Below are 15,634 nucleotides of genomic sequence, written 5' to 3' on the forward strand. Positions count from 1 at the left end.
TCCTGACCACAGCCCTAAAGCCAGGTTGGGGTGGGAAGGACGGAGCCCTTGCTGGAGCAGCGTCCCCTGAACAACCCCTAGGGGTGGCCCCGAGACATGCTCCGTCACCAGTCTCCCCAATGGACCATGGGTGGTCACTTCACCTCGCTTCCCATTTCTCCATCTTACCAGGTACCAAGCGTTTCTGTCACCTCCTGCGATCCTTACAGACTGAGGCAAAATGTGCACTGGAGACTCTCTTAGAGGCGCTAAAACTGGATAAGGTCTCCTCAGATAGGGTGGCTTTTGGGGGGAGGGGGGAACACAGCCAGAGATCAGAAAGAAAGCCAGTGGGCCGTGTGGTTGGGGTTATGGGGCGTTATGTTCTGGCAAACTTCCTGAGCTGGGCTGCAGATATCCTGGTGGGCGTGGGGCTGGGCTGCCTGCTCCAGATCTCCAGGGGCCACGTGGAGGTGGAGGTGAGTGGCCAGATGCTTCTGCAGGGGCCTCCTCATAAAGCTCTCTTCTCCTCCTCCCCTCTCCCCCCTCCTCCCTCGCCCTCCTCCTCCCCCTCCCTTTTTCTCCCCCTCTTCCCGGTCCTCCTCTTCCCCCTCCCTCCTCTGGACCGGAGACCATTCACATCTCAGTAGATGACACTTACTGGGGAGAGGACTTGTCTAAATTTGCGACGTGTCTGATTTGTAGAATACCTTAAAAACATTTTGCATATAGGGTTAAAAAAGGTATTCCTTGCAAGGTCACAGAGTAATTAAGATGTAGCTTTGAGGGAAAGGGGCAGGAAGGCCCAGGATTGGGGTCTTGGTCTCATCACTGAAGTCTCTTGCTATGTGACTTTGAATGAATCAGGACTCTGAGGATCTTTGAGCCTCAGTTTCCTCACCTGTGAAATGGGGTTGATGCCTCCCCTACCACCACCACCACAAGCTTCCTGGATAAGCAGACATGAGGTAAGGGCCAGGCTGAACACCTTATCCTACCACTGCCTGGAGGGAACAGGCTCGGGTGAGAGAGAATGTTGGCAACAGCCCAGAAAGGGGGGATCTCCATAGATTTGGAGAAGTTCTGAAATGCACTGAGCAGCAGAGTTTCTTTGGGTTCAAGGGCACCCAGGAATTTCCTGGGAACACGTGAGACCTCCTGACCCAGGCATTCCAGGGGCTGGGGGCTGGAAACCTGCATTTTAAACATGCTCCCTGGGGACCGATGAAGGTTTGGACACTTGAGAAACAGGTTTCCAACAAGGTTGAAAACTCAAACACTACTTCAGGGCAGGTAACCAAATCGTGTGGGTGACTCAGGTGGGCCTCCTGTGGCCAGATAATCCAGCTTTCCTAGAGAAGAAATCGAGATTCCTAAGTGAAGTTTTCTCTTTGAAAATGTTGCACAGGGCCAGCAGCACCCTGTGCAAGGCAGAGTCAACCCAGATTCGGGCCCCAGCTTTGCATTCCCAAGGACTTGGATTCAGAGGCCAAACCAGAGAAGGATGGAGATGAGACGGGGAGCGGATGTGGCCCAGGGGATGGTTTTAAGGCTAATCGCGTGGAAGCACTTGGAATGTGCAGCTGAATGATGGCGTCGTTAATGGGAACAAAGTCGCCCACCTCTTTCTCCAAGAGGCAGCTAGTTCTTGAACAGATTCTTGCGGCTGACTTGTAATTAACTGGCAGCAGGGCCGGCCTTTCACAGTGGCCACGCCCATAAGCAAATAGCTACTTACCGCTTGAAAAGTTTGCTTTTCTAAGGGGTAAACACCCTGTGTCTGCAAATTTTGTTTATACTCTTCATGGGTTTAATAGGTTCCTTTCATTCTCGATTTTCGGGCGGCTCCTGATACTAAGGCTTTAGGGGTTGGCCCCCTGAGAGCCCTACTTCTTTTCTCTGGCTCCTTGTGGAATGTGTGTTGGGGGGGTATGTCTGTCTGTCTGCATTCCACTGCCTTTGTTTGTGCTCCTGCTTTTAATTGCATAAGACATAGGGCATCATGAGAGGTCATCATAGAAGGATGTCCATGGCGTATTGTTGGCTGAAAAACAGGTTGCTCTTAAACACGTACCTATTGTTTGGTCCCATTTGTGGTTTCAGAATGGATGGACAGGCCTGTATGTGCACACGTGTACCCACACATCTGTGTGTACATGTATCATTGTATGGGGAGACAGGGTAGGGTATGAGCTTGGACTTCGGACTTGGGCTCTGTCACGTACTACAGTTGACCCTTGAACGACTTGGGAATTAGGGGTGCTGAGTCCCTGACACAGTCACAAATCCGAGTACTGCTATCTCTGCCTCAAAAGCAAAGGAATTGATAAATGACTGACCCGGGGACAGGATGCCGAAAGAGTTTGCATAGAATCACGACTCAAACCCCTAGCTCTTTCGATTCCACATACTGTGATCTCTAATTCAACACAAATGTTTTCCCCCCCACGCTTAAAGATCGTGAAATGAAAATACAGTGCTATAGTTGTTGAAAAAAGTCCCCATATAAGCGGACCCATGCAGTTCAAACCAGTGTTGTTCAAGGGTCGGCTGTACTCAGTTTCCTCACTGTGGATTGGTCCTAACGGTCTCCTTATGTGATGGGGAGATAAAAGACTAAGGTGGGTGTAATATACCTAGCATAGCACCTAGGGTTAAGTCTTCCATATATGTTAGATAGATGCTAACTAAATCTGAAAGGGAGAGAAGTAGGAAGAGGACAATTTCATTTCCTTTTATTCTGTGTTGCTGGAGAATTTTTCAACTATTGCATGTAATATATATATGTATACATATATATGCATATTTTTATATATACATACATATCTACATATACATATATATATAAAACCTATATGAATTAGTTTCCTAGGGCTGCCATAACAAATTACTGCATACCAGGTGGCTTAAAAACATTGAACTTCAAGGTGTGGGGTGCCATCCCGCTGGGCAGGCCGAAAGTCCCTCCCTGGCCCCTAAGGAGGCGCCCTCAAACCTCAGTTTGACTGTCGGCTGCGGTGACCCAGCCTCTCTCCCCGTGTTCCCCGCAGCTGGAGCCGGATGGACTGTTGGTGTGGGTCTTGGCTGGCACCCTAGGCCTCAGCCTCGTCTGTTCCCTGGTCTCGGTCCCACTGCAATGCTTCCAGCTGAACAGAGTTTACGGCTGCTGCCTGCTCCTCTTGTACTTGACCTTCCTCCTGGTGGCCCTGCTCACTGAATTTGGAGTGATTCACTTGAAAACTGTGTGAGTGAAGCTGTGTCGGGGTCCGCCTGGTGGTCGGGGGTGTCGCCGCAGGCGGTGAGACCGAGGATGAAGTGCCTTCGTTAGAACCCACTCAGGCGAGTGTGGCCGAGGCAGAGACCATGAACGGGGCGTCGCCGCTGTGTGCAGTAAGGACAGCTAAACCTTGTTTCTGGGACTGCGGAGGCTGGGCTTCCCTGTGGACAGAGTTCCAGGCAGGAGGTAGAAGACTTCCTTGCGTTATCTACAGAGCCTCTTGAAAGTTGGGGTCTGGGGCGAAGGGAATGCCTGGGTGCCTTCCAGGCTGGAGACAGTTGTGGAGGCCCAGGCCCCTCCCCATAGTCACCCCCTGTTGCCTTCCCGCTTCTTCTCTCAGGGCTGCCAAACCCGGGTTTAGGGAGTCAGGGTGACTTGGACCTGGCAGATAGAACAGCTTGTGCGCTGTGGGCCTCAGGCCGATGCGGGCTGAGTTCTAGAGCTGCGCTGTCCAACAGAAATAGAATGTGAGACACGTACCTAATTTTGAATCTTCTAGTCGCCACATTAATAAAACCAAAAGAAAAAGGTGAAATTAATGATAATATATATCACTCCAAAATAGCAGCCAGTGGCACTGGCCCATTAGTGGCTGCCATATTGGACGGCACAGCTCTAGACTCTGCCTCTAGAACTGTCTGCTGGCTTCAGAGGTTTCCCCAGCTGCAAAACAGGAGTCAGTTTGACTGTGCCCTGTGCCTACCTCAGGGGGAGCCCTGGGCTGGGGTTCCTTTGCCTGCGAGCTTCTGGGAGGGTGATGACCGCTCCCGGGCGCCTTCCTGCTGTCAGCCAGTGACCTGCCTTTTCAATAAGCAGCTCTTCCATTTGCTCAATGCCTTATGCCGGCAGTAAAGGCACTCAGCTGTCTTTTTTTCCAATGAAAAAATTATTAAATATTTCAAGTATACAGAAAATAACATACACCCAGCTGTTACTAGTTCTTCTTAACCTGGGTCAGGTTGACAAGTGGTCGGTTCCAGGGCCAAAGGCTCTTGGGCCTGACGGATCTGGACTTTGTGGCACGTCTAGGGGTGGGGCTGAGGTAGGGTCAGGAACGGGCAGGGATGGGTCCTCTCCCTGTTCCCCACGATCTCAGAAGCCACCGAATGGTGCCTGGTGGAAGTCACGAGGCAGCAGCCACGTGTACAAAGCAGAGGCTCTTTTATTAATATGGCAGAAATCCGGAGACGCGGTGGGTTTCCTAGGTAACAAATCGCCATTGTACAAAAACCTTACAGCGTCGCTCCCTCTGTCTGTACAAAATGATTGTCACGTGGTGTGGAGTAAGGCTGGGTTGGGGGAGGGAAGCAAGGAGGAGGGACCAGATGGTGTGCCCCCCAAAGCGGGGCAGGGGCACAGGGCCATCACAGACACTGACAGGTGGCGTGACCCGGACCCAGTCGGCGCATCTCACCTTGGTGGTGTTCAGCAGACGTGGGAGGTGAGAGGGCATCCGAGCTGGATGTCCCGGGTCCCCAGAGCTCACAGCCCTGGGCGACACCCGCTCCCTGCTTGACAGCCTGTGTGCAAGCTGGAGGGCCAACTTGAGGAGGCCCCCAGTGACGCCGAGGGGGCAGCTGTCCTGAGCCTCAGTCACGAGGGCGCCCACCAGCGGCTGGAGTCCGGTGCACCAGCACTGGTGCCCCTTGGCCTTCATCCCGTCCCTGGCTAAAACCAGGGCCTTTCACAGGATGGGGTTGGGAGGCCTGGACTAGATCCCACTCTTCCTGGTACCAGCCTTCACCCTGGGGGCTGGGGGGCTGCGCTCAGTTTCCCTGGCGCCCCTCCCAGGTTTCAGCCTCCTGGGGGCAGATGCTGAGGTCGGAGGACTCACGCCCTCCTCTGAAAGCTGCCCCTTGACTCCTGCTTCCAGAATGCCCGTTTCAATACACAAAAGCTAAAAGGCACCCAAATGTGCAAAGTTCCTTCTCTGGAGAGGGGAAGGGGTTGTGGCCTGGGGCTTGGTGCCGAGCTGCCTGCGAAGCCCGTGGCCCTCCAGAGATAAAGAGGACAACGTCTGTCTCCCGATTCCCTTGGGGAATCTCAGTGGTTCTCAGTGATTCGTTGTTTCCCTAAAGGGCTATGCTTTAAAAACAGAAACGTCCACCACTTCTCCCCTAGTGAGGGGCAGAGCTGTGTGGTGCTGGCCGTGGGACGAGCCCGTCCAAGGCCGCAGTCGAGAAGACTTGGCCGTGGAGACGGGGCACCGCACCCCGGCATCAGGCCCTGCCCGGCTGGGAAGAGGATGTGGCGAGGGGGAGTTTGCCCACCCGCCTCCCTAAGTCACGGAGGCAGTGGAGGCAGCTGGAAAGCGGGGATTGGGGCAGGACGCCCAGCGCGGGCCGCTTCCCCTGCCCCCCCCCCCCGCCCCTTTCATCCCTGCTTCTGCCGCCTCTGCCGCCTGCACTGAGATAGGCTCACAGCGCAGGAGAGCTGAGCCGAGGCTCCCCCTGCTCTGACCCCGCTTCTGCCGCTGCCACCGCCGCTCACCGGAGCTGCCAACGCCGACAGCCCGCTATGGGTTCAAGCCCCGACTGCATCCTGATCTCAGAGAACTCTCCCAAGGTCCCTGGGGAACTCAGGAAACTGACAGGCCACCTGAACCTACTGCCGGGAGTGGAAACCTTGGGGTGAGCCGCGTCCCCAGCCCTACCTCAGTCAAGTCCACGGAGGGCGACTGCTCAAGGTAAGGGGGCAGCTGGCCAAGGAGACCAGCGGGTTGAGCCGCAGGGCAGCCGTGCACGGCCCGAGGTGAGCCTCTGTGCTCTCTGCTCCCGTTTCCAGCGAATGCACACACGTGAAGGATCTGCTGTTGTCTTTAGCAGAATCCTGAATTAACCAAAATGTCTTTTTGCTTGAACAGGACGAGCCCAAGGAAAAGGGATTTAAGGAGAAAGCCCATTTCAGGACCTGGTCTGGGGTGGTAGCCATCGGCCTGGCCTCTTGCCTGTCTTTCTCCTCCTCCTGGGCTGTGACTCCAAAGGCCATTTTAGAAGGATTTTCAGCAACAAGGGTTGAAACGAAAAGAAGGGTAGGTGAGAAGGCTCACGGAGCCGGGATACGGCCTCTCTCGCCTCCTGGCACTGGCTGCGATCTGACCATACGGAATAACCACAGCCCTGGATCACTCGTTCCAGTAGGCGCTGGGTACTGGTCCCCCAAGGGAACGCCCAATTTCATTATCATATCTAGAGACATACCAACCCGAGGATGTGGGTTCTTTCCTTCCTAAGTGGTTTTGTCCCTAAAGCAGAACACAGAAACCCCAGGATGTGGGCTGCAGGGCAGGTTAGTGGGGAAGCTAGCTTGTCAGCCTGGGTGGGATTCTGAAAGCAGCATCAGGAAGACGGTGTGGATCTGGCCTAGGGACGCTGGCCCACGTTGAAGGCAAGCCCTGCAGAGATCCATTCAAGTGCTCTTGTGAAGGGGCCTTCTGGAGCTTTCCATGTTAAGAAGAGCTCCTAGTGGCCTGATCCCCCAAAAATGAAATTGACTTCTGGGCTTAACAGGGCAAGGTGGGTACAAAGCAAACCTCATCTTGTCTGCCTGTCTTTTCTTCTTCCTATATATAAATATGTGCATATTTATGAACGTGTGTATATATATATAAAACATATATATACACACACATTATTCTGATACACTGCAGTAAAATAATACTATTGTGTTATTGCATAGAAGAGCTGGCTTTCGCGGGCTGGGCTTAGGTGATGGTCTGGGAGCGCTGGCGGCCGCCTGGAGGCTGCTGGGCGGTGGGGACCACGCAGCCGCTGAGCTGCCGTTGCTGCTCCTCCTGCTTCCGGGCGTGTTCCGCATACCACTCCTAAAGCAGAGCAGACAGGGCGCTGAGCGGCCCCCAGCCTCACGGGGTCACCCGGGCCGGGCAGTGCTGTGACCCTCCAGCCTCGGCAGCAGAGCCAGGGCTGCCAGCCCACCGTGCCCCGCCCCCCGCCCAGATCTGCTGGGAATTCTGAATGGGACCCTAGATAGAAAAATGACGATGCAATCTTTCCCTTTTTAACTAGAGATTTGCAAACCTCCTTGTCAAGTGTGCCTGGCCCCGTCACCCCTTTCAGTGAGGCCCGGGTAGTAATAATCACCCTTCACTTGTGAACATGATCTGTGTGGTTCACAAAGGGATGTGTGCCCCCCACCCCCTCGCCAACCCCCCGTGTTATCCCTTTTGAGCTGGGTGTCCTCATTTCACATCCAGGAAACCCGAAGCTCAGAAGCTGTATAAAGTTGTATGAAGCTTGAGTGCGTCTCCCAACTCCCCGGTTGCTTTGCCGCCCTCCAAAATGGCTGTGAGAGCATTTTGAAAAAAACCAAATAGCTCACCCGCCTAAGACTATTATCATTATATCATCCGACATTTTCAGGGACAGACGCATTCAGGTAATAGAGAAATTTAAAATATAAACCCTATGTTTTTAAAGAGTCTGAACCACAGAACTTTAGAGCTTAAAAAATTAGAGAGATGGCCTAGTTCTGTGATCCCTCATTCTGCAGAGGGGGAGACTGAGGCCAGGAGTGGATGGCCAGGCAGCGTGTCTAGTGCCGTCCCCTCCTCTGCTTTGTGAGGCAGCGACTGTCCCCCTTTCCTAGATGGGGATGGGCTGCGTGACCTGCCCCAGGTCACGGAGCCTGGAATCAAACCCGGGTTTTATGACACCAGAGCTCATGTTGGTTCCTCATCTCTGTGATTCCGAGTGCAGTGATTGGCCAGGTATTCGCCCAGACCCCTTGTGTTTTTACAGATAAGGTGCGAGTCGCTTCAGGGGACTGCAGCCTCCCGGCCTTTTGGGCTCAGACCCTGGTCATCACTGTCCCAGGGAAACAAGGGTTTCCAGCCTGAAAACAGCATAGTCACAGTGGCTGGCGAGGGAGCTGGGAGCCTGGGCCGATGGGTGGCCCGAAGTCCATGGCTCTGTCTGGGCTGCAGAGCGCCAGCCCACAGGGTGCTTCGCAAGCTCTTTCATTTAGCAGCCAATGTGGGAAGACTGGGAGAGTTTGCAAAAAAAAACTCTGACCTTTCCCTTCTCTTAAATTAGAAAACAAAAACAATTAAAAACCCCAAGAGAGCCAGGCGCAGCAGGCCCTTGTTCCTATCGGGCAATGTCTGGCTGGATGTGGGAAGGACCATCCTCTTTGAAGAGGCCGGTCCAGGCCAGCTTGCCAGGGCCCCCCATGCTCCCTGCTCTGCCCGGTACGTCTCCCGCTGTACGCGTTTCCTTTGCTGTTCTGGCTCAGAGGAGGAGGATGAGACGAGGTCAGTGACATATGTGGAAGAGTGACAGGGTGGCTGTTTATGTTGGGGGATGCTTCAAGGGTTCAAGGCTGAGCCCTGAAGCCTGCCCCCACCTGAGCAGTGGTCCACTGGTAGTGGTCCCAACAGATAATCCCATAGCTCCCCACTAAGCTCCCCACACAACTCAAGACGGGGACCAGAGAGCAGCCTCTGCTCAGCAGCGGCGAGGACCACTCCCGGGCAGGAGGATCTGGGCAGCATGGTCAGGGGCGCTCCTACCTGAATCTCCTCTTGGTACATCTTTAGGCTCAGATCGCTTTTGGTCCTCGATCTCCGTCCCAGAAACACCAAGGTATTTTGCTAGAGAAGAACAGAGAGGCTGCAGGGACCGGCCCGAGCCAAGGTCCTGGCGCCCGGCCTCACCCCCTCTTCTGGCTTCTGCGACGGTGCCCCCCAGAAGTGTCACCAAAACTTGAGGGGATGGACAGTGGGGGAGGGTTTGCACTAAGCCACAACCCGCTCCCTCTGTGGGACGAGGCCCTGTCGCTCCCCACCTCGTATCTCTCCATCTGGGAGAGGATCTTGAGCAGCTGGGCGATGTCCGAGGCGGCTCCCCATGCCTCCCGGTAGAGCTTCAGGACAGCAATCAGCTCATCTTTGGAGATTTCCTTCTCAAGGGTGATACCGCCATCAACTGCAGGACGGGAGGGTGGCAGGGGGAAGGAGCCTGGGACTCAGAGCCCCCAGTCTGGCTTGGTTTAGCCATCCTCCCTGCTCCCTATGGGCACCTTAAGGTTCCCTCTCCCAGCAAAACCCTGGATCAGCACGACCACCCCCCCCTCCACCATCTGGAACTCATGTCCCTCCCCATCCCCTCCCTTTGCTGGGCTGTCAGGAGCGCTGGTCAGGCCACCAGCTTACAGGGGACAGAGGGTTTCAGGAGGGAGTCTCCAAGCAAAAAGAAAATGATCAGGTAGTCTGAGAGGACAGAGATTTGGAAACAAGTAGTAACAGGGATGTGGCAGTTCTGATGGAGAATCTGGAAAGAATGAAGGATCGTTAGGCAGAAAGCTATGCACTCCAGGAAAAGGGAGGCAAGGGGTCGCAAGCTGCAGAAGGAAGTAGTATTAGGCTCTGTGGTCAACGGTATTTACACCGTTTAAATCAAGAGCCAGAGGACAAACATGTGGTTTAGAAATGTGGAGACGATAACTAAAAAAGGGGGAACAGCTAAGGATGAACAGTTGGGGAGATGAGAAAGGCGGGACAGAGGGCTGCTGGGGTCACAATCAGCCTGTGATTTTTCTTGATCTCTGAGCTGTACTGTTCTGATTTTTAAAATGAGATCACGTGCATTTTTCTGTCATTAAATATTTGAAAAATCAATGCAAATAAGAGATCAAGAAAGCTAAGCCAGGACTTGGGTGGTGGCACAGTGGTTAAGAATCCGCCAGCCAATGCAGGGGACACGGGTTCGAGCCCTGGTCCGGGAAGATCCCACATGCCGCGGAGCAACTAAGCCCGTGTGCCACAACTACTGAGCCTGCACTCTAGAGCCCGCGAGCCACAACTACTGAAGCCTGCGTGCCACAACTACTGAAGCCCACGCACCTGGAGCCCGTGCTCCGCAGCAAGAGGAGCCACGGCAATGAGAAGCCCATGCATCCCAACGAAGAGTAGTAGCCCCCGCTCGCCACAACTACAGAAAGCCCGTGTGCAGCAAAAAAGACCCAACGCAGCCAAAAATAAATAAATAAATAAAATTGAGGGGAAAAAAAAAAAGCTAAGCCAGATCAGTAAGCTGAACTGCCAAAAGACTGGACAGACAGACAGACAGATGAGCAGCAAGCAGCAAAAGCCCCTGCTGCAGCCACTTGCACAGACCTTCCGAGTCCCGGTTCTTGCGGCTGTAGTTCATTCGGAAGACGAAGGCTTCGAGGATGAAGGCGACGATGATAGTCATCACCACCTGGCGGGGCACGGAGAGGAGGAGCAGGGAGAGAGAGGAATGAGGGGGGGTGTGAGCTGCTGCGGGGCCCCAGAGCCAACAGAGCCCGGTCAGATGTGTCCCCAGCCCCCTCCTCCCTGAGCTGCCGCCCGATGAGCAGGGGCAGCTGGAGGCTTTGAAGATGGAGGAGGGTGAAGGGCATTCTGTGTCCCTGGACCTACCATGGTCACGATGTAGAAGGTCATGAAGTAGAGGCGGCTCCAGTGGGAGGTCTGCGAGGTGACGCCTTCCTGGAGACAGAGGGAAGCAGGGAGTGAACGAGCTCCTGGGGGGGGGCCGGGTCGCTGTCTACACAGGCTTCTCCATGGCCCCTGCTCTCTACAGACCCTTCCTGATCGGTTGTGGAAGATGAAGGAGGGGGACCTTGCTCCCCTGGGTCTAAAAATTCCTCTGAGCTCCTAAGGCCTGGACACTCCCCCCAGGACTGATACGGCCAACCTTTGGAAGAGTTTAAGGAATGGCAAAAACCAACCAACCAACCACCCCTGCCACACTGTTTCTTGATTGAAAAGTCTCCCTCACGGTGGTGGGAGCAGGACAGGGACCCAGAGGCTAAGTGGCCTCTCCTGGCTGCTGGGGGATGTGTGGAAAGCAGGGACAAAGGCCACGTCCAGCAAGTGTGGAGGGGGAGGCTCTTGGGATTCAGGCCATACCGTGGCGTCCCCGCAGAACCCTGCCCCTGCGGGGGACGGGGAGAGCAATGCACCCCAGGCTGCGTGAGGGGGACGGGAGCTGGCCTCAGAGAATGGTGGAAAGATGCCCCCAGGAGCTGACGGAGGTCCTTACCATGATGATGTACCAGTTGTTGACAACTGTGAGCTCAAACAAGGTCACTGCCAAAGGGAAGGGAGAAACAGAAAGCATCTTGATCAGACCTGCTTTTGCAAAGCGAGTTTCAAGTGGCCTCTCTCCACCTATCCTGGGTACCACGCACTTGTCTGCCAGGCTGGCCTGTGAGCTCCCGAGAGAGCAGCCAAGGCGCTTCCTGAGCGCCCACCCCACAGGGAGTGCTGCCATCTTGGCCGGTCCCCAAAAGGGTGCATCTTTGGTCTCAGCAGCTCCTGATGGACCAGGGGTGGGGATACTGGGGAAAGAGTCCCCGGACCTTCCTTGGTGTAGATCTGGGATGTTGTGAGGGGATCCCTTCCTCTTGAGAAGTTGTGTCTGGCCTCCCGGCCTCTCCATGGAAGCCAGGAGCAGAGCTGTGTGGGCCTGGCCTGGGTGGAGCGGGGCACCGTGGCTGGCTGGTGTGGCCAGGTCCCACCCTGCAACTGTGGAGCTGTGACAAGGGGGCTGGTTCCCTAGCATCGGGCTGTACCCACCTCCCAGCCAAGCATGAAGCTCTGCTGCTCCCCCGATGCTGAAAAAGTAACAGGAAACAAGCCCTGGGGTCTGGCCTGCACTGCACCCCCAAGGCTGGGCAAACCACAGGCTCCACTGGGGCCAGAGAGGACTCGAGAAAGTATGGCAAACGGCTCGGGACAGGGAGGCCTCGGGCAGCTCTGCTCCGCCCCACCTGGGACCTGCAGTGACCAAGGCAGTACCTAGGGCATGGCCCGCCTGGGCTTTCCGCACTCACCAAAGCTGTTCAGGATGTTGTCAAAATTATTGAGATAGTAGTAGCCTTCCTCCACCACGGTCCTGTTGTCCACGGTGTGATTGAGCCAGCGGTAGGCGTCTGCCACTGTGCTCGTACTGGCAGGGGGAGACGGGGGCGGGGACAGAGGGTTGGGCGGGAAGGTCACAAGATAACTGGTCACCTCAACAAAGTACAGAAAGTTTAAGCAAACCAAGGTCTGACTGAGGACCACCTGTCTTGGCCCAGCCTGGTTCCCTGCCCAGCCCCCAGCTCTCTTGCCTGTCTTCCTGTCTCAAGGGGAGTCCCCAGGGTGCTGGTGGGAACACCCAGACTTGCCCCCCATTCCACCTTCACTTGGCATTTCTCTGCCGCCAGCCAGGCCTTCTCGCTCTCAGCGGCCAGAGCCCGGCGCTCCGGGAGGGGAGACAAAGGCAGTGCCTCCTCGGACACCACCCCCAGCCCCCTGCCCCGACCAGTCTGGGATCTGACCTGGAGGCCGCCCTCGAGAAGGGTCCTCTCCTCATCGGGCTTTCCCCAGCACCTGGCTGGAGTGTTCTGTTCTGTTCTAATTGATTGCCCCTGTTCTGAGAGCTTATTTGCTACTTTCCTGCCAACCTCGTATGGCTGATCTGCTATAATTCATGCTGATGTCTTGACAAGTCTGGTCCTTGGGCCCCCAGGGAGCTTGTTCCGAAGGCAGAGTCCTGAGCCTCGGGCCTGTGTCAGACGCGCAGGGTGGGGTCTGGAGTTTGCACTTTTAATCAGCGGCCCTGAGGATTCTCACGTGCCCTAAGGTTTGTGACCCACTGCTACAGGCTCTGGTTCTCAGCTCAGCCTGACACTCAAAACGGCTACCAGTGTCTCTGGGAACTTTCTTTATCAGCGCTTGAAACCGTAAGGACCAATTTTAAGAGAACACTGGATGGAGAACGAATGGCAGAGCACACGGGTTTCATCGTGGTGGCTTAGGAGGAAAGGGAGAGGGAAGGGAGCGATCAAGGGAGGCTGTGTCCCCCGCTCTCTGTCCCTGCCCCAGAGACCTTCCCGCGTGTGTCCATCTCATCCTAACAGGCCACCCCTAGCTGATGTGTCTGCCCAGGTCCCCAGTCACCCCCGGGGAGAAGCAGGAGGAAGCTGTGGGACTCCGGCCTCGGGCCCCAGGCTGCTCCCGGTTCTGGAGCAGCCGCCAGCGCCCAGCCCCAAGAGTAAGCTGATGGAGACCTGGTTGGAGAGTGGCTCCTAGACCCTGCCTGGGGGACAGGGAAACTTGCTCAGACATCCTCACTTCAGAGAGGACCCTCTGCTTCCAGGCCCCCTCCCTTAGCTGCTGCACTGAACTATAATAAAGCCCTAGGAGCAGATTCTCAGGGCTTCAAAGGGTGCTGTGGCTTGGGGAGGCGGGCCCCTGAGGGATCAGAGGTCAGCGTTCCAGTCCTGGCTGGGCTCCTCCAGAAACGCAGGCTGCCTGGGGCTGGGGGCCCCGCTGCGTACTCACTTGCAGCAGTTGGGGTAGAGGATTCCACAGAAGAATTCCATGCCCACGATGGCGAAGGAGTAGTAAAAGATGAGCAGGGTGAGGCCCAGGCTAGGGAGGAGGGTCAGAAGAGACAGGGTGACCGAGGGCCGGGCAGGAGAGAGCAGCTCGCCCGGCGGCCCTGGCACCCTCGGGCCCCTGAGCTGCCGGATGAGACGCGCGCCCCTAGCCAGGTGCGCCAGCTGGAAAGTGCCTGCAGGGGAGGGGCCTCGGATTCAGGTCTGGGGTAGAAAACGGCTCGAATCAGGACTCTATTACCAGACGCCCCTCTACCAGCGATTCACCCCTTACCTGTGAAGGTAGACTCACAGGTGACCCTTACCTGTGAACATAGACACAGGTGGTAAGTGAGTTGACAGCTCCCTGCCCTCCCTACTAAATATTTCAGACAGGTCAGTGGAGAAAAGTGGAACCAGGGAGACCTGTGGTGGTGAAGGTCTCGGTCTCCTTGAAGAGATCTGACCCTGTCAGGCCCTCGATTTTCGTCCTTTTCGGGACTCCTCCTCCCCCTCCCCCCGAGACCACCCAGCTGCCCACCCCGAGGGGGCATAAGCCTCGTGACGCCTGGCCCTGGGGGCCAAGAGGCAGGGCAGTACCTGGCCATCCGGGGCAGCAGTTCAAACATGGTGTCCAGCACGTTGCGGTAACGCTTCTTCAGTTTAAACAACCTGAGCGAGGGAAGCGGGCCGGGTCACTTACAGGTGCTGGGCGTGGCCGCAGCCCCTCAGTCCACAGCACCAGGTGGGGCACGGCAGGCCAGGGGTCCCTCCACCACCTGAGCACCTACTTTCCCCAGAGCCGCCAGCCGGGCACTCAGCTCGGGTGACTCGCACCCTGGGCAGGGGCAGCGGTGGTGCCGGGACATCGGGGCTGGACGGGCCCTGCCCTGAAGGGAGGCAGGGCACGACTCGCGTGAGCGGGCACGGCGGCCGGCTGCCACTCACGGATGAGGCCCGGAGGCCGGGCAGGGGGCGAGGCCTTGCCCGGGACGCTGCGGCAACCCCGGGAGGGGAGAAGGCCGCGCCCGCAGAGGAGCCGGCAGTGCGGCAGCTCCTCCAGGTAAGAAAGGGCCGCCCCATCCCTCACCTCCGCCTCTCCTCCTGGGCAGGACGGGAGGGGGCGATGGCCGTGAATAGGACCGCAGCTGGATATTCCAGAGGAAAACCAGGCTTCTGAGGACACACAGACACACACAGATCTCTAACTAGTAAGGGACACCGTCCACGGATCTCTACAAATTTGTGCTGGTTGCCTACGGTGGTCCCTGGGGGAAAGCTGAGAGCAAGTGCGGGTTTTTCTTGACAAGGGACTGTGCCAGAAAATCACGGCTGGCTGTGGTAGGAGCTCAAAAGTCCCTCTGGACCCTCAGAGGCCGTGGCTGTCTGGTTGAGGACTCTGAGCACGTGTGTTTCTGTGGCTGCAGCCGACACCAGCACAGGTCAAGTTCACTGGAGCCCTGAGCCACGTTTCTCTTCCACAGTCAGAGGCAACTGGTCCCAGGATGTGAGGAGGTGGGCCATCTGCACACCTGCCCAGGTGGAAACAAGGCCCCCACCATCCCCCTCCCCCCACCCGCACTAGGTGCTCCTGCAGGGGGCGTGCCACCCCCGACACCAGGCCTGTGAGCCTCTCGTCACTCCCCAGACCAGTCCCAAGGCTCTCCCCACCCTCCCCTGCCCACCACTCCCCACCCCAGCCCTGCCCCGTCACCTCAGCAGCTGGAGGGGACGCAGGACCACTATGAAATAAAAGGGCTCCATGTTGAAGGCCAGAGCCAGCAGTCCCAGGAAGGCGAACGCTGTGACGGAGAAGTCGAACCTGGGAGGGAGGAGGAGAAGCTATGGTCTGTTCGGCCCACCCATAGCCTCCCCCACGACGGCCGGTGGCTCCCCAGCCCTGTGCCCAGCACTCCCTTCCAAGGAGCCCACGTGCCAACCACGGCAAAGGCAGCAACAGGCCCCGCAGTGGCCCACAGCCGGCCAGCTTCCTACCGCTGTTGGGTTTCTGAG

The 15,634-nt window shown here is 56.5% G+C and overlaps 2 protein-coding genes across 7 annotated transcripts in view; one reads left to right on the plus strand and one right to left on the minus strand.

Moving 5' to 3' along the window:
- SLC8B1 (solute carrier family 8 member B1) overlaps positions 1–4,173 on the plus strand; it is a 31,743-nt gene extending 27,570 nt beyond the window's left edge. The window contains exons 16-17 of the mRNA XM_082354003.1: positions 394–458; positions 3,030–4,173. Of these exons, the coding sequence (XP_082210129.1) occupies positions 394–458; positions 3,030–3,227 (263 nt within the window). The 3' untranslated portion in view covers positions 3,228–4,173. The remainder of the gene's footprint in view (positions 1–393; positions 459–3,029) is intronic.
- Positions 4,174–4,400: 227 nt separating this feature from the next.
- Positions 4,401–15,634, minus strand: part of TPCN1 (two pore segment channel 1) — a 63,810-nt gene continuing 52,576 nt past the window's right edge. For 3 of the 6 annotated variants that reach the window (XM_082353976.1, XM_082353975.1, XM_082353977.1), the window contains 10 exons: positions 15,336–15,443; positions 14,222–14,293; positions 13,587–13,676; positions 12,092–12,207; positions 11,299–11,345; positions 10,674–10,742; positions 10,389–10,473; positions 9,059–9,198; positions 8,784–8,864; positions 4,401–7,079 (listed from right to left, as the gene is read on the minus strand). In XM_082353976.1, the coding sequence (XP_082210102.1) occupies positions 6,960–7,079; positions 8,784–8,864; positions 9,059–9,198; positions 10,389–10,473; positions 10,674–10,742; positions 11,299–11,345; positions 12,092–12,207; positions 13,587–13,676; positions 14,222–14,293; positions 15,336–15,443 (928 nt within the window). In that variant the 3' untranslated portion in view covers positions 4,401–6,959. The other 3 variants (XR_014234148.1, XM_082353979.1, XM_082353978.1) reach the window with 3 other exon arrangements.

Source organism: Balaenoptera borealis, assembly GCF_965194805.1.
Source record: "Balaenoptera borealis genome assembly, chromosome: 14".
Classification (NCBI taxonomy): domain Eukaryota; kingdom Metazoa; phylum Chordata; class Mammalia; order Artiodactyla; family Balaenopteridae; genus Balaenoptera; species Balaenoptera borealis.